General features: G+C 45.1%; 1 protein-coding gene across 1 annotated transcript in view; it reads left to right on the top strand.

Moving 5' to 3' along the window:
* Positions 1–25,558, top strand: part of C8A (complement C8 alpha chain) — a 62,983-nt gene extending 37,425 nt beyond the window's left edge. Inside the window, exons 8-11 of the mRNA XM_045895414.2 lie at positions 15,435–15,566; positions 16,711–16,868; positions 20,829–21,051; positions 24,728–25,558. Of these exons, the coding sequence (XP_045751370.2) occupies positions 15,435–15,566; positions 16,711–16,868; positions 20,829–21,051; positions 24,728–24,879 (665 nt within the window). The 3' untranslated portion in view covers positions 24,880–25,558. The remainder of the gene's footprint in view (positions 1–15,434; positions 15,567–16,710; positions 16,869–20,828; positions 21,052–24,727) is intronic.
* The last annotated feature ends 869 nt before the right edge of the window (positions 25,559–26,427 follow it).

Here is a 26,427-nt window from a genome sequence, read left to right as displayed (position 1 = left end):
CTTAGTAGCTGCATGACCTTGATCAGGGTACTTAATTTCTCTAAACCTCAGCTTTTCAAGACCAAACAAAAAGGTTTGTTTGAGAATAATTCTAACCACATCTTCCATAGTAAGTGTTTAGATATTTTTCCCCCTTGAATGCAGGATAATAGTAGCGTAGCCCAGTGGTTGAACACATGGGTTCTGTCACTTACTAGCTGTGTGATCATGGGCAGGTTATTTAGTCATTTTAAGTCTCAATTTCTTCACCTGTTAAGCTGGAAGTATTTTTTTTTCTTTTTAAAGATTTTATTTATTTATTTGAGACAGAGAGAATGAGAGAGAGAGAGCACATGAGAGGGGGGGAGGGTCAGAGGGAGTAGCAGGCTCCCTGCTGAGCAGGGAGCCCGATGCGGGACTCGATCCAGGGACTCCAGGATCATGACCCGAGCTGAAGGCAGTCGCCCAACCAAGTGAGCCACCCAGGCGCCCAAGCTGGAAGTATTAATGGCTTTTATCTCACAGAGTAAATGAGTGAGGAATGAGTGAACATATGCACAGAAAATATTTAGTACAGTGCTCAGCCTCTAACAAGCACCCAATAAATATCAATTGCTGGAAAAGGTTCTGAATCAGAACCTTTGCCTGGATTCAAATCTCATCTCCACCATTTATTAGCCAAGTGACCTTCAGGCAAATTAGTTATCCTCTTCATGCCTCAGTTTTCTGTTCTTCTAAATGAGACAATGATAGTAGCTACTTCATAGGATTCTTGTGAATATGAAATGAAACTATTTATGTGAGCAAGTGGCCCAGCGCCTGGCATATAGTAAGAGTTAGAAAGTGTTACCTGTAGTTGCTGTACTATGGTGGTTCTTTTATTACCACATGCTTTATTTTATTCCCAGGTTTTCAGTTATTAACTCTGTAATGTTAACTGCCCTCTCATCTGTAAAGTGAGGATAACAAGATAACCTGTCTCATAGGGCACTGCAATTGGTCAGCTCTGAAACAGTCTTCAAATAGAAAGGAAATCATTATCATTGTGTCCAGCCTGCAGTGGCCAATGCTTTTGCTGTAGACTTGGAGCCTCAGCAATCATGCCTTCTCCTCTACCTGCCCATTTTTTTTTTTTTTTTTGATCAAGGTCATTCATTTCTGTCCCTGGAACTTCATCCAGTTTTGGAGGGACTGCTTCTCCCATTCATCAAGGTCACTTTGAATTCTCATCACTATCTTTCAAAGTGTTAACAACTCTGCCCAAATCAGTGCCTGTGTTCCATCATTCCTCCCCCTGATGGATGCCAGATAACAGTGACCCTGGGAAAGACCTTTCCAGCGAGAGCACAGTACATTCTGCCGGTCATTGATCATCACCTTCCAGCTAGGGGCCCTGGACCAGCTGGTCTACCACCTAACTCAGAGAGTAGAAAAAGCCACAGAAACACAATTAAAACTCACTAAAGTTGATGTCAATTATAATTCCACATGCTCTTCCTCCCTGCCACTTCCCTTCCTTTACTTACCCATTCCTTCAGCTTTTCATTCAACAAACATTTATTAAGCACACGAACACAGTAAGCACTGCCTAGATACCAACATGGTTCCTCTCATCGAGGGTGCACAGAAGGTAACAGGGTTTCTCTCTTTGTCATAATCATCTAATTATAGTCAGGAATGATTTATTGTGTGGACAACCAAATTGGTAACCACCTAAAATGAATTAATTTTTAAACTTCACTGTACTTAGAGCTAACTGAAATATTTGGTTTTAATAAAATATATTTACATATAATAACTCCTAATATTGGTAAAGTACAACATATGCACATCTAATATTCCAGATAGTCTTCATAATACCTTATGAGGAGGTGTATTAGTATTTTCCCTAATTTTTTTTAAAGATTTTATTTATTTATTTGAGAGAGAGAGAGCACACAAGAGGGGGGAGCGGGAGAGGGAGAAGCAGACTCCCTGCTGAGCAGGTAGCCCCATGCGGGACTCGATCCCGGTACTCCAGGATCACGACCTGCGCCGAAGGCAGTCGCTTAACCAACTGAACCACCCAGGCGCCCAGTATTTTCCCCAATTTTATAGAGAGAATGCTGAGGTCCAAAGAGCTTAAGTAAATCACTCAACAGGATTCAGTCAGTATTGAATCAACATCTTCTGGCGTAGAGTTTGTATACTGTCCAAGTATTTATCCCCCCAACATTTTCTCACACATTCTATCACTCATTCTGATACCATATATCAGAGGCTTAGGCTCTAGCAGAGGTGGCAAGACAGTCAACATTTAGTGAGCATTTTGTATGTGGCAGAGTTAAACACTTTAAACGTACTATCTCATTTAATCCTCAAGAAAGACCTGGGAAGAAGATACTATAATCCCCAATTTACAAATTAAGAACTGAAGCTCAGTGATGTTAAATAACTTGCCCAAGGTCATGGTGCTATTAACTAGTAGAGCCAGGGGTCAAACCCTGGAAACTGATATTAACTGACATGCTATAATGTCTCAGGGATGGTTTTCCTAGGATTTTTCAAACTGCAGGTCATAGCCCACTAGTAGAGTGTAAAAGAAAGTTAGTGGGTCATGATCAGCATTTAACAAAACAAAATAGAATAAAATAAGATGGAAAATATCAGAGTGCATCAAAGTATGATGAAGTATTGAAACTTATTTTATCTGGATGTGTGTGGGCTGGATCATGGAGTAAAGTGTATTGCTTAGTTTTCAGGGTAGTAAAAAAAGCATTAAAAATACCATCTAGTGTGTTCCACTGACTATAGATACATATCTCATTACTTTAAATAAAGGAAAAATCATCAGTAGCCATAAGGAAGGCATTAGGAGGTATATTAGTTGGAGTTCTAACTAACTGGTTTCAGAGAACCAATAGGATATAGAGATTTATTTTAAGGAATTGGCTCACATAATTATGGAGTCTGACAAGTCCCCAGATCTGCAATTGCCAAGCTGGAGACCCAGGAGAGCCGATGGTTTAGTTCCAGTGCAAAGGTTGGCAGGTTTGAGACCCAGGAGGAGCTGATGTTTCAGTATGAGTCAAAGGCAGGAAAAAAGGTGAAGTCCCAGCTTGAAGGCAGTCAGACAGCAAGAGTCCTTTCTTACTCAGGAGAGGGTCAGGCTTTTTGTTCTATTTGGGATGTCTACTGATTGGGTTAGGCCCACCCACATTAGGGAGAACAATCTGCTTTACTCAGTATACTGATTTAAATGTTGATCTCATCCAAAAATACCTTCCCAGAAACACCCAGGATAATGTTCGACTCAATATCTGGACACAACCATGGCACAGTCAAATCAACCCATAAAATTAACCATCACGGGAAGGCAGACAAGGTAGAAAGCTAGAGGGAGATGTAAGTAATCACTGCCAAAGACAGGCTTGGAGAGTCTCACCTAATGAAAAGTTTATCCAAATTGCAATGAAAGATGGGAGTTCTAACTGAGCTCTGTGGCAGGCAGCTCTGAGTGCTTCCATGAATATCATCTCACTCAAGCCTCTCAGTAATGCTTTGAGCCATCTTATGACTGTTCCCATTTTACAAACCAGGAAAACCAGGCACTGAAAGGTAGAATGCCATGTTCAAGGTGAAACCACTGGCTAGGAGCAGAGTGAGGTTTAACATGAGGACTTCTAATTCCCAGCTCCACGCTTCTTGGGGTCCATCTGATATTTTATTTCATTTACCTTTTTATTTTTATTTTTTCACTTCTCTTTTTTTAAAAAAAAAACATTAAACAGCTTGCGATAACTTTGAAAGTGGTTAAGTCAGGTTTTAAAAATGACTAAGGGAGGATTATACTCAATACTCTTTCCTAAATGCAATTTGGGATCAGTTTGACCTGCTGATCAGGAACTGTAACTGGCAGAATTGTGAAGGGTTACACTGCCCAGCTTGTGGTTGTCTGTTCTGAAGCTTAGGTACAGCCACAGGGCCAGGAACAAGCACGGCGTGCTGGCACTCCAGCACTCAAAGAGGTGAGCCTTAGAGCCTTGACGGCCAGAAAAAGGGTCTAAGCCAGGAATGGCAGCTGACTTCAATAGCAAATGCTAGCAGGATTATGACACAGGACAGGTGCTTTGCCCGATGGTGCTGTGATCAGTTAGTGATGTCTTTCAGAGGCAGTGGAATGGGGGAATGAGGGAAGGTGAGCTGTGCATTTTTTATTCCTTTAAGAGAATGAGACAAAGGCAGCCCAGATGATTAAACTGTGTACGGGGAGTCATTGGGTTAGGATGAATGTGTAATTGAAGTCCCTCAAATTCTCATTTTCCCCATCACATTTATATATTATTGCTGTTGCTTGCTTATAATTCCCTTTCACGAAGGTGCTGAGTAGAAAACAACATTTTTCTTTGTTACCCAAAATAGGAAGTAGGAGACAATCTCTGAGGAGAACCCTTCTCCTAATCTAATCTCCATCCATCCATCCATCCATCCATCCACCATCCCTCCGTTCATCCTTTCAACCACTCATCCAGTCAATGAGAACCCATGATCTCCAGGGACAAAGAGATGAAACATAGAGCTCCATGCCCTGGAGAAATGTGCAGTTAGTTGGGGACTAAGAATAATATAATGTGAAAATGTTCAAATAGAAATAAATACAGTAGGGTGCCTGGGTGGCTCAGTTGGTTAAGCGACTGCCTTCGGCTCAGGTCATGATCCTGGAGTCCCAGGATCGAGTCCCGCATCGGGCTCCCTGCTCAGCGGGAAGCCTGCTTCTCCCTCTGACCCTCCCCCATCTCATGTGCTCTCTCTCACTCTCTCTCAAATAAATAAATAGAATCTTTAAAAAATAAATAAATAAATAAAAATAAATAAATAAAAAAAGAAATAAATATAGTAGAAGCACAAGGGAGGGAGCAACCCACACTTTCTGCCCCTCCCCTTTTCTAGACTCCAAAGATATTCAAACCTAAACTTCCAAAAATTAGGAGTAGGAGCTTGCCTAACAGAGAAGGGAGCTAGGGTTTTCTGGGTGGAAGGAGTCTCATGAGTATGGCTGAAGCAGCAAATGGGTGAGGGTGAGTGGTAGGAGACAAGTGTCCAGGTTCACCCAAAGGCCACGCTCTGTTGTGGAGGGCTTGCCCCCAAGGCCAGTGCATTAATGAGGGCAATCTTGTGGCTGAGTTATGGCAGGAAGAGTGATAACATCAGTAGCCTGGAAATGGAGTCAGTGTTGGCATCCAGGGAGCCATAGGGAGGGTGACAATTTACAGCACGGCAGGTTGCTGGAGCCAAGCAAAGGTGACCATTGAGAACAGGAGGGTTCCTGCCCATGGATAAGATGGCCAGCATTCAAGGGAGCATGCTCTGGCCCTGCTCATCCCTCTAGCCCCATTACTCAGCATTGGGCTGTGCTGTGCTATGCTTTTGTGTTCCCTCGACTTAATCATACCCTCTTTCTCCCTGAGGCTTTATAAGAAGGAACGTGCTGTTTCTTCCACCCGGATTTCTGCTCCCCTCCCCATACCCTTTCTTCTTCACCTGGCTAGTGCTTATCACATCCTTGGTCTCTGCTTAGATAGGACCCTTCCAGGCAGCTTTTCTGTCTCTATAGTTTTGGGTTGGGAGCCTTCTTAGGTACTTCAGTGCACCCGGGATTTAGCTAGATATATCACACTTTGCAGCTGCCTGTTTCCATCATGCATCTTGTTAATGATGTGTTCCCAGAGTCTTGCGCATAGGCTGAGGCTGGTCCACAGGAGAGGCTCAGTGTCTTCCTAGCAAGAGAGGCTCAGAATCCAAGCCCATCTATGCTGGGCCTTCTCTGGAGCTTTCCTACACTCTGCAGAGTCAGGGTAGATGCCTAAAGAGTCTGGGCTGGATTGAACAGTGCAGAGGGTAAGGTGGGCAGGAATCTGATTGTGAAGGGTCTTATATTTATGGCTAAGCAGTCTGGCTTGGCCCAAAGGGTCTTTTGCTGTGCCTGCTAACCAACCAGTCACCCTGAACAGACAGGCACCAGATTCTAACAGGCTCCAGGCTTTATCCCCAGTTACCATGACAACCAGGCTTCACAGTGATGGATGGTATTGATTGACTGACAGACTCCTGGTGTCTTGGCTTTGTCCGCATCCCCCCTAAGTCATTTGCATACACATGGAACTGAGATACTCTCAGCACCATTCTCCCGATCTTGCCCTGATTTTGAATTTCCACCTCTGTCACTGAAACAGCCCCAGCCTTAAAGGAGAAAAAGTGTGATGATGTCAAAATTACCCCCAGAGCCACCCTTAGCCTCTCTCCCATAGGTGACATAATGTGGCATGGAGGAGATGGGCTTTGGACACAGACCTTGGTACAGTCCCGATTCTATTTACTTATTGTATAACTTTGGACAAGTCACTTAAACTATTTAAGCCTCTGTTTACTCGTCTCAAAAATGAGAATAATTGTACCTGTTGTGGAGAGATGTGTGAATATGAAATGAGATAACACATGGGAAAGCTATACCTAGCACATAGTAGGTACTTATCAAATGTGGATATTTTCTTGATCTTCACTTATTCGTGGCCACTGCAGAAATGTGGATTAAGAAAGTCTATTTTATGGGGCACCTGGGTGGCTCAGTCAGTTAAGCATCTGTCTTCGGCTCAGGTCATGATCTTGGGATCCTGGGATCGAGCCCTGCATTGGGCTCTCGCCTCAGTGGGGATCCTGCTTCTCCCTCTCCCCCTGCCTCTCCCCCTGCTTGTGTGCTTTCTCTCTGTGTGTCAAATAAATAAATAAAACCTTTTTCAAAAATCTGTTTTCACAAACTTCTCAGCCTCCATCATTCCCCGATTTTCCATGCTCAGCGTCAGGGACCACTAGCCCAGTCTCTGCTGTAGCATTCATGGTAGTAGTAATAACAGCAATACTTGACCATTATTGCTGGTTCTGAGCCAGGCACGGTCCCAAGCATTGTACACACTACAGCTTAACTCCTTTAACCCCCACAGACAACCCCATGAGTAGACACCATGAAAGCCGCCACCTTATAGATGAGAATACTGTAGCATACAGAGGCTAGATAATGTGCCCAGGTAGGAAGTGTGTAGAGGCGAATTTTAGCTCAGGCAGTCTCCATTCCAGAAAGACTGAGAATCTCTGCTATACTGACTCTTGTCATGGCCACAGCAGCCCCCTCAGCTATGCTGCCTCTTGTATATATGTGTATGACCAAAAGCATCTAGAAGGGCCAGAGTCCCTGAAGATACCTGTTATCAGTCAGGAGGGAGACCTGAGACTGCAGCCCCAACATTGCCCATTGGGAGCATGGATTCCTTTCTCTGAGCTGCTTTGTAGAATGAGGCGATCATGGAACCCGGGGCTTGGGAAGGCCGCTGTTCCTTGTGCCGCACGAGGAGCATTTCTTTGCACAGTTAACACGGATGTGATGCAATGAAGCATGCACTGTCTTTGGACGTAACACACCGTACATTGAACACTGACTCTTGGGTCTGTTTGTTACGGAATTTGGGGCAAGCAACTTAACAATAATAGCTAAGATTTGTTGAACACTTAATTGTGTCAAACATTGTTTTTAGGGATCCATGCGTGGAAACTATCACTCGCATTTTACAAATGGGGAAAATAAGGCCCAAAGAGGTTCAGGTAACTTTACCCAACATTACTAGTGGATGTAAAATCCTGACTCCAGAGTTCACCTTCTTAACCACCACAATTACTGCTTTTTCTAACCACCGAGCCTACACAATGGATAAATCCTCCTGGCTCCCTAAGATTGTTGTGAGCCTCCAATGAGATAATGCAGATGAAAGTGCTCTATAAAATATTATCTCCTAATCAAGTGTGAGATATTATGAAGATGTGATTTGTATCATCAGGCAAAAGGAGTTCTGTGACTACCAAACATTTTAGAGCATTGTCTAGATTGGTTGGAATCAGCCCATCCCTGAGCACTCCTGGGGGCTCATCACATGCCAGGCTCTGTGCCTGTAAACTCAAGAGACAATTTTATAAGTTTGCAGGATAATTGGAGGAACAGATCAAGAAACTGACAATTGCTAGGGTATGCTAAATACTATGCTGGAGGGGAGCATAGGGATACCGTGGGGGACACACAAGGATTCCGTGGGGACACAGACTTGGGCCCTTGGGAGAGAAGAAAGGCTTTCTACAACTGAGTGGGAGAGGAAACAGCATGTGAAAGGCACAGAGGTCCTTATACTGTTATGCGTAGGCGGTTGGGAGAAGCATGTTTCAATGGATAAACAACAGCACAGAGCGGGTGGCTAAAGGTAGCCTCCACTTCCCAGCTGAACAATCATGCTTTCCAATGTTATGGCATGAAGCAGGCTACATGAGTCTTTCCCTTTCCTTCCGAAGCTGTCGTTGGGGGCAACCAATGTAGCAAAGCAACACAGCAGATAGACCACAGCAACCTGAATGGCATTTGTTTGTTGCCAAGAGATAAGTAATGTATTACACCTGCTGTTTTCCACCTGATGCTTTTCATCTGAGGAGTGACAGACTGGCTGCGTTCTGGCACCTCGGAAGTCAAGCTGCCTGGTTCTGCCTCCGAGCCACACTGATGCAGCCTCTCGTAAGAGCTCTCACACCTGTACCACCGCCAAGACCAGGTGGGAAAGGAGCAGCCGACATGGTGGCCAGAGACATGTCCTCTGGGCTCCTGGCCGGCCAGGCAGGCACCCCAACAGCTCTTCTCGGGTTCAGACTAGAGTGGGAAGGATCCCAGGGCCTCCCAGTACTCCCTCCACTGATTGGAATCTCCCTCTTTTCTACTCTTGAGTTTAGGTCAGGTTGGCCTTTCTGAGCAGAATCTTGCTGCTAGGGATGCAAGGCCTCCACATGGTCTCCCTCTGCTCCCGATGTCCCCCCTTTGTCTGGCTAATCCCTACTCATCCTTTCAGACTTGCCTCTGATATCCTTCATCCGACCTCCAAGGAAGACTCCCCTGACTCTGCTGGCCTTTCACACCTCTCCTTGCACAGGGCAATATTCATTCCTTTCCGTTTCTTCACACTTGCCTGTGAGCTCATGGAGAGCAAATGCTCTTCAGTCCTTATTTCCCAGATGCCTGGCTCACATCAGACATCATTAAGTACTTATCACACTTGTTTCAAGTGTTCTCCAGGTGTTCTGGTGTGTTCTTAAAGTTTCAGAATCGTGGCTTTAGAAGAAACCTTAAAAGACCATGAGTCAACTCTTCAAACCCTTCCACTGTGCCCTGTACAGGCAAACAGTCAGCCTCTGCTTGATACCCTCCCAGTATGGGGAGGTCACTGCCTTTATGAAACAACTCAGATCTCTTTGGCCTGTGACCATTATGATGATTTATCTTATGTTGAGCTTTAATCTGTCTTCCTGGAGCTTCTGCCCTTTGAGTCCTAGTTCTTGCCCTCGCAACCACACTAGTAGCCTGACTCCTCTTCCTCAAGACAACCCTCTGGAGAGCTGAATCTAGCTCAGCTGATCTCTCTTAGGCAGAGATCTTTCCTCTCTTGTTCAGGTGAACATCCCCCATCCCCTCAAAAATTCCCAAAGGATCTGGTTTTGAATTTCTTCACCCTCATGCTACTCTTCTCCAATCGTTGCCTACTTGCTTTTTTTTCACTCATGAGGGGTGCCTGGGTGGCACAGTTGGTTAAGCATCCAAGTCTTGGTTTCAACTCAGGTTATGATCTCAGGGTGCTAGGATCAAGCCCCCTTAGGCTCTGTGCTCGGTGGGGCATCTGCTTGAGATTCTCTCCCTCTGCCTCTGTCCCCTTCCCCTGCTTGCGGGTGCACTCTCTCGCTCTCAAATAAATCTTTAAAAAAAAAGAACACTTAACATGACATCTACTCTTTTCACAAATTTTTAAGTGCACAATACAGTCTTCTTAACTATAGAGACAATGTTGGACAGATCTCTAGAACTTACATAATTGAGACATTATGCCCATTGATTAGCAACTCTTCATTTCTCCTCTTCCAACTCCTGCCAACCACCATTCTATACTCTGATCGTTGGACTATCTTATATACCTCATATAACTGGAATCATGCATGTTTGCCCTTCCGTGGTTATTTCTTTTAGCATATAATGTCCTCAACATTCACCTATGTTGTTGCATATGGCAGGATTTCCTTCTTTTTTAAGGCTACAAAATGTTTAAAGTCCTCTTTTCTTATTTCTTTTTAAAAAGGTGGACTCCAGAACTTTGTATGAGATCCTGGGTTTCTCTAAACTACACACACACACATACGCACACACACAGATTATCCCCTCCTTTGCTTTATTGATTATAATTTTCCCCTGGTTTTTCACCTGGCTTCATTGTCTTCCTGAGCTGGAAGTTATCCAAAACTCCACAGCCTTTTCTATTGCTTTCTAAGCTGTGCCCATTCCCTATTGTGCTGGTGCATGGTATTTTCTCACCAGGGAAGGAGGTTACAACTTTCCCAACTGAGCCTGATTTTGCCATGCTTGGTCTGTCTATCCTTCCAAAACATCTGAGGGCTTTTTGAATCCTGATTCTTTATCTGAATGATCCTTGGCTTTTCCTAGTTACTTCTTATGGGTGGATATGATGAGCCTGGCTGCTAGGCCAAGGCATTGACAAAGGCATCGACCGAGACAGGGCAGAGGCCAGTGCTCTGGGACAGGCCACCAGAGTTCTCTGTAGAACCACTCTACTCAGTATCTGGTCCCAGATGCACTGACAAGGAATCATCTGGGTAATCTGTTTAAATACAGTTTGCTGATGACTCCGAAATTCAGCATTAGAACTGATAGAGGTGGAACACAGGAACCTGTATTTTTAATAAGCACTCCAGATGATCTCATTGTGTAGCCAGGTTTGGAAAACATCAACTCCAGAGTTCACTGAGTTCAAGACCCCCAAACAAATGCCAGTAGGATATGGTCCAAAGCTGACATCTAAGGAGTCCAGCCTTGATGGGATGGGGTGGAGCCACGGCGGATCATTGTTTGGTTCTCTAAACACAGGTGACTGATGAACAACATGGATTTGAACTGTGTGGGTCCACTTATAAGTGGGCTTTTTCAATAAATACAGTACAGTACTGTAAGTGCATTTTCTCTTACGATTTTCATAATAACAGTTTCTTTTCTCTAGCTTATTGTCAGAATATATTGTAAGATACATATAATATACAAAATATGTGTTGATCCACTGTTTATGTTAACTGTAAGGCAAAAGTAGGCTATCAGTAGTTAAGTTTTGGGGGAGTCAAAAGTTATACTTGGATTTTCAGCTGTGTGGAGGGTCAGCACCCTGAACCCCCATGTTGTTCAAAGGTCAGCTGTGTAATCACTCTATCACCCATGCCACACACCCATCTGGGCAAGCGCCACAGGGTTGCCCCAGACCATTCTCTGCTCTCTCTCCCCTCTCCTTCCCCTGTTCTTCACTAGATGGAGGAAGCAAGACATGTTGGTTCTGTGTCTTGTCTTCCAATACCAGTTTCAAGTCTTGGATTTTGTCACTAGGTTTGACCTTCTCTGCCCACACCCCCCTCCTCCATGCACCCACCCCCTGCCCAGCTTACTGGTCTTGGTTTCCCATGGGTGCTCCGCAGACCGCTCTGATCTGGCCTCCCCTACAGCTTCTGATGAGACTCCTCTCCTAACCCTCCTATATTGAAACATGCGACTCTCGGGATACACCTTAGTTTTTGTTTAGTATAGTCCCAAACCTGTTAGCTTCTCAAGGACAAGACCTTCCTTAATTCAGATTTCCATCATATTCCTATTTAATTCACAGTGTCTACACTGCCTAACACACAGGGTGATGGGGATGGTACACAGTCAGCGTTTACTAAATTTTTCTGACAGCAGAATTCTTTAGTCTGATGTGATAACTGGAATTAATGAAAATACCACAGGCTTCTAAGCAAGATAGACTTGAGTTTGAATCTCAGCGCCACCATTTCTCAGCCGTATGCCCTTAGGCAAGATAATTCACCTGTATGAACCGAGGGCATCTCAACTATGAATGAGAAGTGTGGGCTGGGTGTCCAAGATGCTTTCAGCTCTCACATCGTAGGATTCTGAAGTCGCAGACCTTCCCTTGCTGGTGGTACCCTACTCTGGTGTCCTTGGAAGGCAAATCTTTGCAGTCGAGCGGTGCTGCTCAAATCGAACTGGAATTCTCCTCCCCCTGCAGCCCGTGGCAGGGCGTGGCAGACCCCGCATGAGCATAAGGGCTCTGCAGGCATCCTCCAGCCCCTCCATCCCAGTAATCAGCCTGCCCTGCCACCATAAGCTGGCAGACCTCCACTGCCAGTCCCCTTGTAATCATTCTGGCTTCTGCCTCTGCATGACTTTTCCCCACTTTTATCACTGGTGAAGCATTTTTTAATCAAAACAATTAAATATGCTAAATCTTCCTCAATTAGTAATGCACTAACAATTAAAAGTACTTGAGTAGAAGTGGCAGGAGAAACCCTGGGCTTGGTGCTGAGTGCTGGTGCTTACAGCCCCACAGCATCCTGCCTCCCAGGCGCTCCCAGCTCGGAAATGATTCAGAAACCCATGTGCACACACACAGGGTGGGGAGGTTGAGGCTCAGAGGGGCCTGGAGATGGACAAATCCAGCCCCTCTCTCCCTAAACAGCAAACTGCAGCCCAGTGTGACCACAGGCTTTTTCTCAGCTCAGACAGGGTGCCTGTGACTGGGATTTGTTTAGTTTTACTTTTTAAAACCATAACATGGGTACACAGGGTGTACAACACGATGGTTTGATATACGTATACAAAGGGAAATAAGGACTACATTGAAGCTAGTTAACATATCTTCTCACATAGTTCCTTTTTCCTGTGTGTATGGGATGACAGCACCTGGAATCTACACTCTTTACAAATGTTCAGTATCCCATGCAATATGATGAACCGTCATTAGGCTGCACTTAGATGTCTCTACTTATTCATCCTAACTGCAACTCTGTCTGGTTTGACCAGCATCTCCCCACTCCCCTCACCTCTGCACCCCTGGCAACCACCTTTCTACTCTTTGCTTCCATATATTTACTTGGCTTTTTTAGAGGCAACATATAAGTGAGATCATGCCATTTTTTTTTTCTTTTTTCTTTTTCTTTTTTTTCTTTTCTTTCTTTCTGGCTTACTTCATGTTAGCATGATGTCCTCCAGGTTCATCCATGCTATTGCAAATGGCAGGATCTCTTTCTTTTTTAAGGGTGAATAATCATATATATATAGACATATATATATATATACACATATATATATATAGACATATATATATAGACATATATATAGACATATATATAGACATATATATATATAATAGTCACACACACATACACACAATATATACGCACACACACCATAACCTCTTCATCCATTTATCCAAGTGACTGGAATTTGAATTCAGGATTCCCGACTTCTGAGATTTTTTTCTGTCAGAGACCTGTATCACAGGACTCCCGGTGTATATTTATTCACTCACTATTCTCATTCATCAATCACGTATTCTGAAAATAGTTACTGAGTGCCTCCTCCACAGCAGACACTGTCCTGCCATTCTGACAAGAGAGTAGTGAATGAGGCACAAATCTTTGACCTCACAGAGTTTATAGTTTGACAGGGATGCAGGTAAGTAAACGTGGTTGTTGAATACTTCCTTGAAAATATTAGATCTAATCCTTAGCTCAATTGAATAACCAACTGAAATTATTTTTCCCTTGTGGTTGCCATAATAATACAAGGACTGGTAGTAATTATTGTATAGTTGCAGTTAAAAGTATCTTACACCAGTCAGAATGGCTAAAATGAACAAGTCAGGAAACAACAAATGTTGGTGAGGATGCGGAGAAAGGGGAACCCTCCTACACTGTTGGTGGGAATGCAAGCTGGTGCAGCCACTCTGGAAAACAGTATGGAGGTTCCTCAAGATGTTAAAAATAGAGCTACCCTACGACCCAGCAATTGCACTACTAGGTATTTATCCCAAAGATACAGATGTAGTGAAAAGAAGGGGGACATGCACCCCAAAGTTCATAGCAGCAGTGTCCACAATAGCCAAACCATGGAAGAAGCTGAGCTGTCCTTCAACAGATGAATGGATAAAGAAGATGTGGTATATATATACATTGGAATATTACTCAGCCATCAGAAATGATGAATACTTACTGTTTACATTGACACGGATGGAACTGGAGGGCATTATGCTGAGCAAAATAAGTAAATTGGAGAAAGAGAATTACCATATGGTTTCAATCACGTGTGGAATATAAGAAACAGTGCATAAGACCATAAGGGAAGGGAGGGAAAACTGAATGGGAAGTCACCAGAGAGGGAGAAAAACCAAGAGAGACTCTTAACTATGGGAAACAAACTGAGGGTTGCTGGAAGGGAGGTGGGGGGGGGGATGCGGTAACTGGGTGATGGGCATTAAGGAGGGCATGAGATGTGATGAGCACTGGGTGTTATATGCAACTGAGGAACTGCTGAACACTGCATCTGAAACTAATAATGTACTATGTGTTGGCTAATTGAATTTAAATTAAAAAAAAGGTAATGATATTTCAAAAATACAAACTCCAGTTCACAACCTTCGGAAAACTTGAGCCACAGAAAAAGCTGGATTCTGTAGCAATGGTCAGTATCTTGCTCTAGCCGACTCTTCTCGCCTTACCTTGCCAGCCCAACGAAGGGCTGGAAACCCAGCTCTGTTCACTTACAGAGTGAGCGATTGGGACAAAATGACTTTACTACTTTGAGAATTATGCTCCTCATCTACAAGAGTCAGGTTCCTCCATGGGTCCCCAGATGCAGACAAATATAGGGACTCAATTATCATGGGGCCAGAAGGCAGGCAGACTCCCGATAGAGATCTCTCCATCTTCTAACAGCCCTCTGGCCCCTCCGGGGTACAAAGAGGACCTGGGTAAAAAAAGAAATGTGCAAATATCATCATTCATGCCTGAACAAAACACATTGGTAGCTCTAAAGAAAGAGGGAAGTGTTCTGATCTAAATCTGCTTCATGGAGGACATGATATTTGAACTGGAGCTTGAGTAGACTTTGGAACAATGTCTATTCAAGTGAAAGTGGAGAGAGGAAGGGGTAATATGTGCAAAATGGCGGAGTGAAAGTGGTGCCGATCACAGGCCAGGTACTGTGCGAGGCACAGGGGTATATGGAGATGGATGAGGCAGAATCCCTGCCTCAAGGAGGCTCTGTGGAGAATGTGCAGAAGAAAGGGAACTAGCGCTTTTGAGCAACTAGTAGGTGCATTTCCTTCTCGTTTCAAGAATTATTTGAGTTTGAACTACACAGAAGAGAACACTGAATCTGGGTTAAAGGACTGGGATCTCAACCCAGATCTCTTAGACTCCCAAACCGAAGCTAGCTACAACTGCTGTGAGTTGTTCCATATTCACTGTCTTGAAGCATCTCAGCGTTTTGTGTGTCTGTTTCCCTGTCACAGGTATTACCAGCAGAGATATCAAGTCATGCTTTGGAGGTTTTGTGGGCATTGGATATGACTCTTCAGACAGGATACAAATTGGAGGGAAGTTATCAGGGGAACGTTGTAAAAGATTTGGAGGTGGCGACACTAGTAAGTATTGAGTAATGGGTCTCCCAAAGAGCAGCTGGACTTTTCCTTGGACACACACTCAGGGCATGAACATGACTTTCCCCCTCAGTTGATTCCATTTCAGTCAATGCTCACGCTGCGCAGGTGCTCAATACCCCAAAAAGCAATGACTAGTTGTGGCTCTATTTTGAATTCACCATGGGCTGAGATCACCTTAGAAAGACATGATTTGGGAACATATCCCCTGCTAGATTTTGAGCCCTAGACGAAGATCTAAGAAAGGACTGGGATGAAAGGAATGTGTAGACAGAACCTGGGTAGTTGACTGTTGAGATGAAGGCGCCTTGGGTTACAGTCCAGATGGAGGAGACAAGTCTTCTGAGAGAGAAGAATATAGTTGTTAAGGGCAAAGAACAATTATTAGAGAAAGACTGTACACAGATATCTTGTGGCATTTCCTGAAAAAGTCAGTGTGAGTGCTCATGCATGCATTCATTCATCAAATGTATTGGGTATTTTTTTTTCAGGTGGGAGACACAGAGGATGCAGGGATGATGAAACAGTTTATAGTATAGTGGATGAGGTAGATATGAAACAGGTTTAAGTTACTCCCATTGTGTTAGGCTACTCATGCCTCAGGGCCTTCAGTCAAGTGATTTCTTCTCTGTGATGCCCTTCCTTCCTCTCTCCATTTACCTCCAAAAATTCATTCACTTTTCTAGACAACTCACTTTTCACCCTGACCACCCTCCCTCCTGTACTGTAGATCTTTCTCCGTGCCCCTTCTGAGCCCCATAGAGACATCTGTCACAGCACCTCTGATATTTAATTAAGCCTAGTCGGCAGGTAGCAGGCACGGGGCATATGAATGAATAAATGCATCATGAATGAATCCTCATCCACTTTCCCATCCTCTCCCTCTGCCATGCTGGTGTGGGCTGGGCTGTCCTTCCCGGTTCTCTCTAATTCGGAAGATGGATCTATTTCTAGGCCCTGGTCCTTCTCTTCTGCTTTGTCCTACGAGTTAACTGAGCAAGGTAGAAGCATGGGAGACAGCTCTAAGGGGAGCACATGAACTCTGTCCCAGATCGCACTGGTGGGGCTTGCCAACCAGTCCTTTGGCTTTTTGGAAAATGAACTAATGCAGTTATCTTCTTGATGGCAGAAAGCGACATGCAGGCCATGGCTGTGGAAGACCTCATTTCTCGGGTTCGAGGTGGCAGTTCGGGCTGGGGCGGCGGCTTGACTCAAAACGGGAGCACCATTACTTATCGCTCCTGGGGGAGGTCATTAAAGTATAATCCTGTTGTTATTGATTTTGAGGTAAGTCTTTTCGCACTTGAAGGAACTCTACGTCCATGAGGAATGAAAGTGAAGCAGACCAGATCATTTCATATTTCTTATTATGAGCCCATCAAAGAACAAGATGAAATGTAACAGCACACTGATCTGGTGCCCTCCCCACGCCTGACTGTAGGGAGTGCGTGACTTCAAGCCCAGGCCACAGGACCACTGGGAGCACAAGCTTACCATCTGAGCAGAGCCTAGTTTCACACGAGTAGTCCCAGCATTTCTTCAGCATTAGGCCATATTAAAAAAACAGGAACTCGCATTTAGACAGAAAAGACTTTAAAATCACATTTGTTGAAGTGGGGGTTGGCAAACTTTTTCTGTAAAGGAGCGGATGGTAAATAGTTTTGGCTTTGTGGGCCACATAAATCCTCTGTCATACAAATTCTCCTCCTTCTTTTTTACAAACGTTTACAGACATAATAACCATTCTTAGCTCAAAGGCCATCTGCCTCTGCTCTAAGGGATCCCATCCCCTCATCACAATGAACCTCTGGTCCAGACGTGAGTCTCGCCATGGAGAAGATTAGGGACCCGAGGCTCCGAGTCACCAGTGAGCCATTTACAGTCACCGAGCTCATGTGTAGCTGCCTGGATTTCAGACCTTCAGACTTCCTAACCAGTTCTCACTTCCCTCTACCCTAGCCCCTTCCTTGAAGCCAGGGGGGGAGGGGGGCGGGTCCTTTGCTCCCCAGGGGAAATCTGGCAGCATCTGGAGACGTTCTGAGTTGTCACAGGTAGGAAGGTGCTATTGGCATCTACTGAGCAGAGACCAGGGATGCTGCTAAACATCTCCCAACACACAGGACAGCAGCCCCCACAACAAAGAAATGTCTGACCCCAAACGTCAATAGTGCTGAAGTTGAGAAACCCTGCCCTAAATCCCTAACCTCACAAAGGCAGTAAGATTGTACTCAAAGTGCAAAGGAAATGGATTGCTCTACCAGTCGTCTAACTATTTCTATTCATAGGCAAGGGCAGTCCATTTAGGAAAGAACTGTATTTTGGGCTTTTAAATAAAATATTGTTTTCTTGCCCATTTTCTCTTGACTCTTATCCATTTTCTACATATATTTAAAATCCCAGGTATGGATACATTGCTCTTCTTAAAATATATACCAACCAGTTGAACCCAAAAGTCTATTATAATGCCCTGCTCTCTATGAAGAAAGAGGTCAGATGGATTAACCCTGATTTCATTTCTTCTCCAATAAGTAAGGGACCATTTTCATGCACCTGTAATTCACATAGGGCCTGAAAATTGCTATCATCAAGCTATTAGTCATTTGGGCAAAAAGTGTAAAATTGATATCAGGGGCAATATATAAACTTTCATGGGCAAGAGGTGAACTTTGTGTTTGCCTTGAGCAAAGCTTCTAAGGGGAACTCTGATATTAATGATTTGGAGAAGACCAAATACTATCTTTGTGGAAAGAGAGCCTATGTTTGGGGTGAGAAAGATATCATTTGGATCATGGCTCGCCACCTTTTCAGTGTATAACCTTGGATAAGTTACTTTATTTTCTGAGCCCTAGTTTCCCAGTCTATAACATGGGGATAATAAAATGTTACTTCATAAGGTTAGGGAGAGAGTAGTGGGTACTTAGTGAATGTCAGTTGAAGAAACAGACTGATGGAAGCTAAGTAAGCTGGCCAAATACCGCAGCTGGTAAGTGGCAGAGCCCAACTTGAGCTCTGTCTGATAGATTCTAATACCCATGATCTCTTCATATCAGACTTCCCCCTGAGAGGTTTGGATTCGATGCATTAAGGTGCTGGCAGGTTACACAGCAGGAAGGTGACACAGCTAGAGCTGTGTTTTAAAAAGAGGATGCTTACAGATATATGAAGAATGAATTGAAGGGCTGGGGAGAGAGAGACAGACAGACAATGGGCAAGGAGTCCAGCCAGGGGGTTATTTGGAACCCGACACTCAAGAGTGGAGACAACGTCTTACTCACTTATATGTCCCCATAGCTTAGCAGTACTGATTTATGGCAGGTACTTAGACAGAGTTAATATAGGAATCATGTTATGTTCTGATGCTGTGCTATGTTATATATTATTATGTGTTAGGTTATATCATGTTGCTAATATCATACCACTTGCCTTCTCTGAATCTGTTTTCTTATCTATAAAATGGGAACAAAACCATGGCCAACATCTTTTCAAGCTCTAAGATTCTTTTTCTCCACCCCTCCCCCCTCCTTAAGTCCCCATCTGCCCTTCCCAAGGAATGCTCCCTTTCCACTTGCTGTGGATTCTGGGAGTGAGGAGTGAGAGGCAGGGGACTGAGTGCTGAGCCCACCGGAAGGTCACAGGGAAGTTGCCCAATAGTCCCAACCTTCCCTGGAATTAAGAGTCATCTTTAACCAGGGTCACAGGGCAGCGCATCCTGCACTGACTTCCTAACAGTGGGGCCAAATTTTCTGAACTTCCAGTAAGTGGTCATCTGCCCCTGTCTGGCAGCCCAGCCAGTCCTGAAATGACCAGGCTGGTGACCTCCGTTGCAACCTGTGACCACAAACCAAGGTCTGTCTGTCACAGGTCTTTCTGTACACATTTCCAGGAACCCACTCAAGGCTACTGTGAGTGCCCTCTATTGACTTATGATTCTGGAGAAGTGAGGCTCAGTCCTATCTCTGAATTGCCCTGTGACAATTGTGTGTTAAAATATATAGTGTTAAAAGCATGCCAACCACAACCATATGTACATGCAATTTGAAGAATTTCAGCTTTTTCCCCCTATCATCACATCTAACTAATAAAAATGGTGCTTTACTTTATATTGTTCTTCCCTTCTGCAATGGGAGCTCTCATTCATTCCTTCTTTAGATCCTCATAAGAATTCTAGGAAGTAGGTTATTATTCCCATCTTATAGAAAATGAGGCTGAGGTTTAGAGACAGACAGGAAAGACCACAGAACTAGGACGGGAGCAGCATTTACTGAACTTTTACTCCGTGATAGGCCTCTCCCATCTATCAGCTTTCATCCTCACAGTAAGGTAAGAGGATTGTTCTCATTTTAGAGACGAAGAAGGCAGGCTCCCCGTCTAACCTGACAGATGACACAGCTGGAACTAGTAGGGCTGAGATCCGAAGCCAGATTTTCTGGTTCCAGATTCAGTGCTCTCTACCACGTCTACTATTTCCCAACCAAGGATCGATTTCGCCCCCCGGGGGACATGTGGCAATGTCAGGAGACAGTTTCGGTTTTCCCAACCAGAAGTTCTTATCAGCATCTAGTGGGTAGAGGCCAGAGATACTTCTAAACATCCTATAATGCACAGGACTGCCCTCCCCCACCAACAAAGAATTCTCCAGCTGGAAATGCAGTCATGCTGAGGTTGGGAAACCCTGGGTTATAGTCATTCCTGGAATGGGCCGTGGCCTCAAATGCAAATGACCCCCCCACACCTGTCCACACTGATACCAATAGGAGTGTTCAACACCTGCTGACATGACCACCTATAAGGTCTTTAATAATTCCTGCACTGAAGCTTAGCAATCAAAAAAAACAACCCCCCCAAAAACACACATAAATACCCATAATACTTTACCCTCTTCCTGCCTCCTAAAAGGGCTGGAGGGGGGCAGATGAGTTGACATAGATTGCTACTGAGCTCTCTTCCTCTGGGATTGGGGGACCACAGCTTTCAGAGCTAAGCAGGCCCGCGTACAGAGTGGCTCTTTCACTTAATTATGTGATCCTGACTGAGTCACTCAAACACTCGCAGTCTCTGGAGTCGAGTGGCTGTGGGTAGCCACTCCGGAGTTGAATGGTGGTGAGGATCTGATGGAGTGGGGTAGAGTTGAGTGTCTAGTTCTGTGCCGGGCACGTAGCAGGCCTTCCAGAGGCTTGATGGCCAGTTTTTGGGCTCTGGGAAGCTGGAGGCCCAGGGAGGTGTTCTCTGTTCTTTCTGCACCCACAGATGCAGCCCATCCATGAGGTGTTGAGGCATACGACCCTGGGGCCCCTGGAGACCAAACGCCAGAACCTGCACCGGGCCTTGGACCAGTACCTGATGGAATTCAATGCCTGCCGCTGTGGGCCCTGCTTCAACAATGGGGAGCCCATCCTCGAGGGCACCAGCTGCAGGTGTCAGTGCCCCCTGGGTCGCAAGGGCCTTGCCTGTGAGCAAATGGAGCAAGATGGTAAGGCCCATGCATCCTTACTCAGTTACAAGCCCGGCCCCCCCTAGAGGGGCCAGCACAGAAAGGACCTTTGGGTTCCCTGCCTCTTCTTCCTGTGACCTCTTGCTTTATGGCTGATGCCCTCCCCCCACTGTAATGGTTCTTCTGCTTTCTCCCTGCTATCAAGACCCTCTCTCGAATGAGATCTGTTGTTTGCCAAGGTGTGTATGGACAGTAGGATTCATTTCTGGAGGGATATGTTAGTTTCCTAGGGTTACCATAACAAATTACCACAAGTTGGGTGGCTTAAAGCAACAGAAATGTATTGTCTGACACTTCTGTAAGTTAGAAGTCCAAAATTCAGGTGTATTGGCCAGGTTGGTTTCTTCCAGAGGCTCTGAAGGTAGATCTGTTCTATGCCTCTCTCCTAGCTTCTGGTGGTTGTTGGTGATCCCTGGCATTCCTTGGCTTGTATGTAGATGTGTCATTCCAATCTCTATTTTCACATGGTGTTCCCCACTATACATCTCTGATTTCTCTTCTTATAAGAAAGCTAGTCGTTGGATTAGGACCCACCCTAATCCATCATGACCTCATTTTGATATGATATAAACTGCAAAGACCCTATTTCCAAACAAGGTCACATTTAGAGGTGATGGGAGTTTGGACTTGAACGTACCTTTGGGGGCACACAATTCAACTCATGACAAGAGTTAAATAGGTGGCATTACAGTGCAAGGAGCTATGGCCAAAACTCAAAAGGGCTGGGGCAAGTCAGTTTTCAGTGTATCGTGGTACAGCATGAACTAACTGGTCCCGGGGAAGAAAGCTCTCAAACAAGGATTAGAAATCCATATCCCTCACAGATGAGGACCTGGACGTGAGTCCCAACTACTTCACTAACTTCCTGTGAGACACTGGTGAACCATTTCTTTTTTCTGGGGCTCATCTTGCTCATTTAAGTTTCCTCTGAACTTCGAGAATCTCTAGCCCAAGAATTTAGCCCAAATCCTTATGATTTCAGTTTTCTGCCCATACAAAGCTTATATTGTACATGGAATGATGGCAAAAACACATGGGCTGCCAAATCAATGTATAAATCGGTCTCAACAGGCCAGTGCAAAGAAGATAATGTAAAGGAAAAAAAAAGAAAGTCTGGATAGGTACATCTAAGGTACTACTCTTAGGTCCATAAAACGAACTGTGGATGCCCATGGTAGATGGGGTGGGAGCCTGGTTTGAAAATGAGCTGATGGCAGGTTATAATTTCCTCACTGGGGGAGTAGTTCTCGACGGGAAGCAAGATGGCAGAGCTCTGGTGGCAGATAGGCCTCTGAATACCAGTGTTGCCAATTTTCATCTGAGAATCCCCTGAAAATAGGGATAGTATCAGTAACTTCCTCACAGGTTGTGTTGATGTGACCCTAGCTAACACACGTGGCAGGCTCTATTATAATATGTAAGAGGAAGAGATTGCTCTCCTGGTAGAGGGTCAATCTTGGTTTGGTGCCTCATCTAAATCCCTCCTTTGCTGGCTGAAGGGAGTGCAAATTAAATCCTGACAAGCTGCCTTGTATCCTATAGGAGGAATTCTGAGAGGGCTGAGCCAAGATGGTGAGTGAATCCCAGGATCCTTATGAATGAGGATGCAGAGAATAAAAAACAAGTAGACTCATTTCCAGGTCAAAGATTGGCACAGTTTCCTCATGGAAATTGAAAAAAGACACTGCCTGATGGGTGGGTAAACGGGGAGAAACAAAGAGACTTCTCGGGGCTAATACAGGCCAGCTCCTGGGCCCTGGGTTTTCTTGACTTTCAAGCAGAGTGTGGACTGGGTTTCAGCCCTCATGCACCTCATCGGCTAGGCAGCTTTTCCAAAGGGACCAAAGGTCATTGAACAGAAAGAATAACTAACCCTTATTCTGTGCCAGGCACTATCTCAACACCCCCTGGGCATGAACTCATCTTTTCCCCCAAGAATGTTGTAAGCACTGTTATTAGCCCCAATTCACAGATGAGGAATTGGGATAGGAGGAAGGTGACACACCTTTGCTCAAAGTCATCCAGCTGCGGAGTGTCAGAGCCAGGATTGGACCCAGGGGGTTGGACCCATGGTAGGACCCAAGCTCTTAACTTACATTCTACTGATGTACATCCTAAGAGTCAGGAAATTTCAGAAATGAGGGCAGAGAGTCTGAGATGATTGCATTGACTATTATTTTGGGGAGTGGGAAGGGAAGGTATGTCCCAGTCCATGCTTATCAGCCAACCTGACTTAAAGAGCCCTGCCTTACTAACTATACTTATGGCATGGGCCCGCAGTACCAGTGACTTGCTTGGATCCCTTGGATCCCTGGACAAAACTACAGAGGTAGAAAGGAATAGGGAGTGTGGGTTACCTAGTTATGCCTCTTCAATGGTCCAATGCTAGGTTCAGTTGCAGCCATGCTGAGTCGGATGTACACAACAATGGGCCCTGGGGAAGGGGGACATGATGCCAAGGATCTGGGGGGGGGGTGGCAGGGCACAGAGAATGGGTCCTCCTCCTCACAGCCCATTTCTCCTGCAAGATTACATCAGTCAATTGCAGGCAGCACACAGGTATTCCATTAACCTTGTTACAAGCACCGTGTGGACATCAGGTAGCCTTGGGGACATCAGACTGAAGTTCAGCCTGACAAAGATTAATTTGGTAAGGAAATCTAAGACTGGGCAGTCAGCTACCATGGAGACCCACTGACATTGATCCCTAAGGATTTTCCCTGCAAACCTTTGCCTATGGGGACCAAGTCATGGAAGTGAGAAAAATAGAGACAGGGAAGGCCGCTGTGGTTGTCCCACCAGGGAGTATAATTACAGAGCTCAAAGGGACCTGAAGATAATCTAATCCAATGATATTCACACTGGGATCTGAAGAAACTTGTGGTCTTAGGAGCTGCCCCAGGGGAGCAGGGCAAACGTGACAGACACCCTAGCTTCAAATAAAACAGCCTGACTTTCATCTGGCTGCCATATTGAGGTTCGTATAAAATTTCATTTAAGGGGGAAAAAAATGATGGAAAAACCCCACCAGATTAGTCCAGCCACTTCATTTACAGAGGTGAAAACTCAGGCTGAGAGAGGGTCGGGCCCAAGGCACAGAGCCAGTAGGATGCAGCAGCCCCAGGCCAGGGGGCTGCATGAGTTGGCTTTCCAGAAGCAACCTGTGATCAGTGCCTATGTTTTCATGCTCTGTGCAGAGACTCTGTCACTCACTGTGGCCCCACTGTCAGAGTCGGAGGGGTCTGATTTGCAAACCCTCACAAAAGCCCAGCAAGCCTCTCGACAGGGCTGTCAGGCTGGCCCTTGTCTGTGAATCCTGGGCTGGGTCATGCTCCCTGCTCTTCACACCCTCCAGTGGCTCTGTGTCATTCTTCCAGAGGAGCGTGCCTTCCCGCATTACTCTGCTATCTCTCTTCCATGGAACTGCGCATTCCAATCTCATGAGATGGGCTCTCAGTGGCCTCTTCTCACTCCATCCAGAATTTCAAATTAAGAGCAAGGTGGCGAGCACAGAGGTCTTGGTTGGCTACACCAGGCATTTCCTCAAGGAGAGATTGTGGACCACTCCAGGGCAATGGGATGGGCCTCCCTCCTGCTAGTCTGAGCTGCTTCTTGTATGTTAACCTTCTCCTCCCTTGGGAAATTATCTGTGCAGGAGCCAAGGCAGATGGTCGCTGGAGCTGCTGGAGCTCCTGGTCTGCTTGCAGAGCAGGCACCCAGGAAAGGAGGAGAGAGTGCAATAACCCTGCACCCCAGAACGGAGGCGCCTCATGTCCAGGGTCTAAAGTGCAGACCCGGGCTTGCTGACGGCCTCTGGGCACCGATGCCGTGGATGTCACCCCCTGCACCGACCACTGGCTAAAGACTTCTCTCAGCTGAGGGAAAATGCAAATCGACATGGACTTCTTCTCTGTCCTGCCAACTCCTGGGCCCAGGACTGGCCTGCGCCATCTACAACGAACTAACTGTCCTATTATTCTAGACGTTCAACAACTGGGTGCAGGGCATTAACTAGGGGCTCGGTCCTGCTTACAGCATCTCAGATCATCCAAAAAACCAAAAAACCAAGAGAGAAATCTCAATCCATGCCCTAGAGGGATTTATAGGATGTTAGAGGTATGAGGCAAGCAGATGCTGTTGAAACAGTCAATGGCCAATAAAACAAACCATGATGAGAATTATTTCAGTTCTTTGAGTACAATATTTGTTCATTCATAGAACCATTACTAGACGGTAAAATAAGCAGGCACACTGAAATAATGAGAAAAAATGAAGACTGACTTGAATTCCTTCAATTTTCCTTCACCTGGATTCAACAGTATTTTCCTTTATTCCTTCACTTAATCTCCCTTGGCTAAGTTCTTACCACAAATAACACATTTCCCCCAGTTACCATCTCACACTATCCTTTTCCTTTGTTGCATTTTTCACAGTTAATAATTCTATATTTGCTGCCATACGTCCTGTGACTATTTATGACCTGTCTCCCCTGAGATGGTAATCGTGAGAGATCAGCTTTGTTTGGTTCAGCACTGTATCTGAAGAGGCCAGCGCTGTGCCTGGAACTGGGAGGGACCTAACAAGCATCCTTGGATGAAGTGAGGGACCAAACTCAAGAGTCAGTTCAAACATGTGGTCCAGATTGGTCAGCTCTCCAGACTGGAGCATGGATCTGGAGGGGCCAACCAATGCTGATCAGTGTACCTTCCCTGCCACCTGTGGGAGAGCCAATCACACCAGCCTGCCTCAGTATCCCCACAGCACTCCAGTCATGCCTCAAATAGAGAATGTGTTATGTTGCACTGACTTTTCTGTTTACCTCTAAGTTTCTCCTATAGGTTGGTGACTCCTTGGTGGTGGAATGTGCCTTTCCAGTAGGGACAAAAAAAAAATCTGTTGATTGATATATATTGGTGTTCCCTATCTTTCCAGAATCCTCAATCTTTTTATGGTAATCATAAGACATATATACATGAAACAATTAGAAGGGGTTTTAGGGACACAGGGAATTAATTGCTGAGTTAATGCCGAAGTAAGTGCCAAAGGAGACCAGGTGGGAGAGAGATTTACCTTACCTTGTGTGTGTGTATTTCATATATGGAATGGGGCTTGACCCAGACCTCGAAGGATCATAAACTAGGCACAGAGGGAGGAAGCCTTTAAGACAGAAATTCAGCATGTAACAGAATTTGAAGGTGAGAAAGAACCTTGGAGGCATGTGCAAGTGCACATGTTGGGAATGGAGAGTGGGGAAGAAGGTGAAAGTAAATATGTCATATAAAACAGCACAGTGCCTTGTTGCACATGGAATTATTAGCATCACCCTTATTATTACTATTGTTACTGTTATTAATT

This window comes from Mirounga angustirostris, unplaced genomic scaffold, assembly GCF_029215605.1.
Source record: "Mirounga angustirostris isolate CCGP_5_RB_7025 unplaced genomic scaffold, mMirAng1.0.hap1 SCAF_4, whole genome shotgun sequence".
NCBI lineage: Eukaryota > Metazoa > Chordata > Mammalia > Carnivora > Phocidae > Mirounga > Mirounga angustirostris.
Note: the sequence above shows the minus strand (reverse complement) of the source record. Positions and strands in the feature narration are given on the sequence as shown.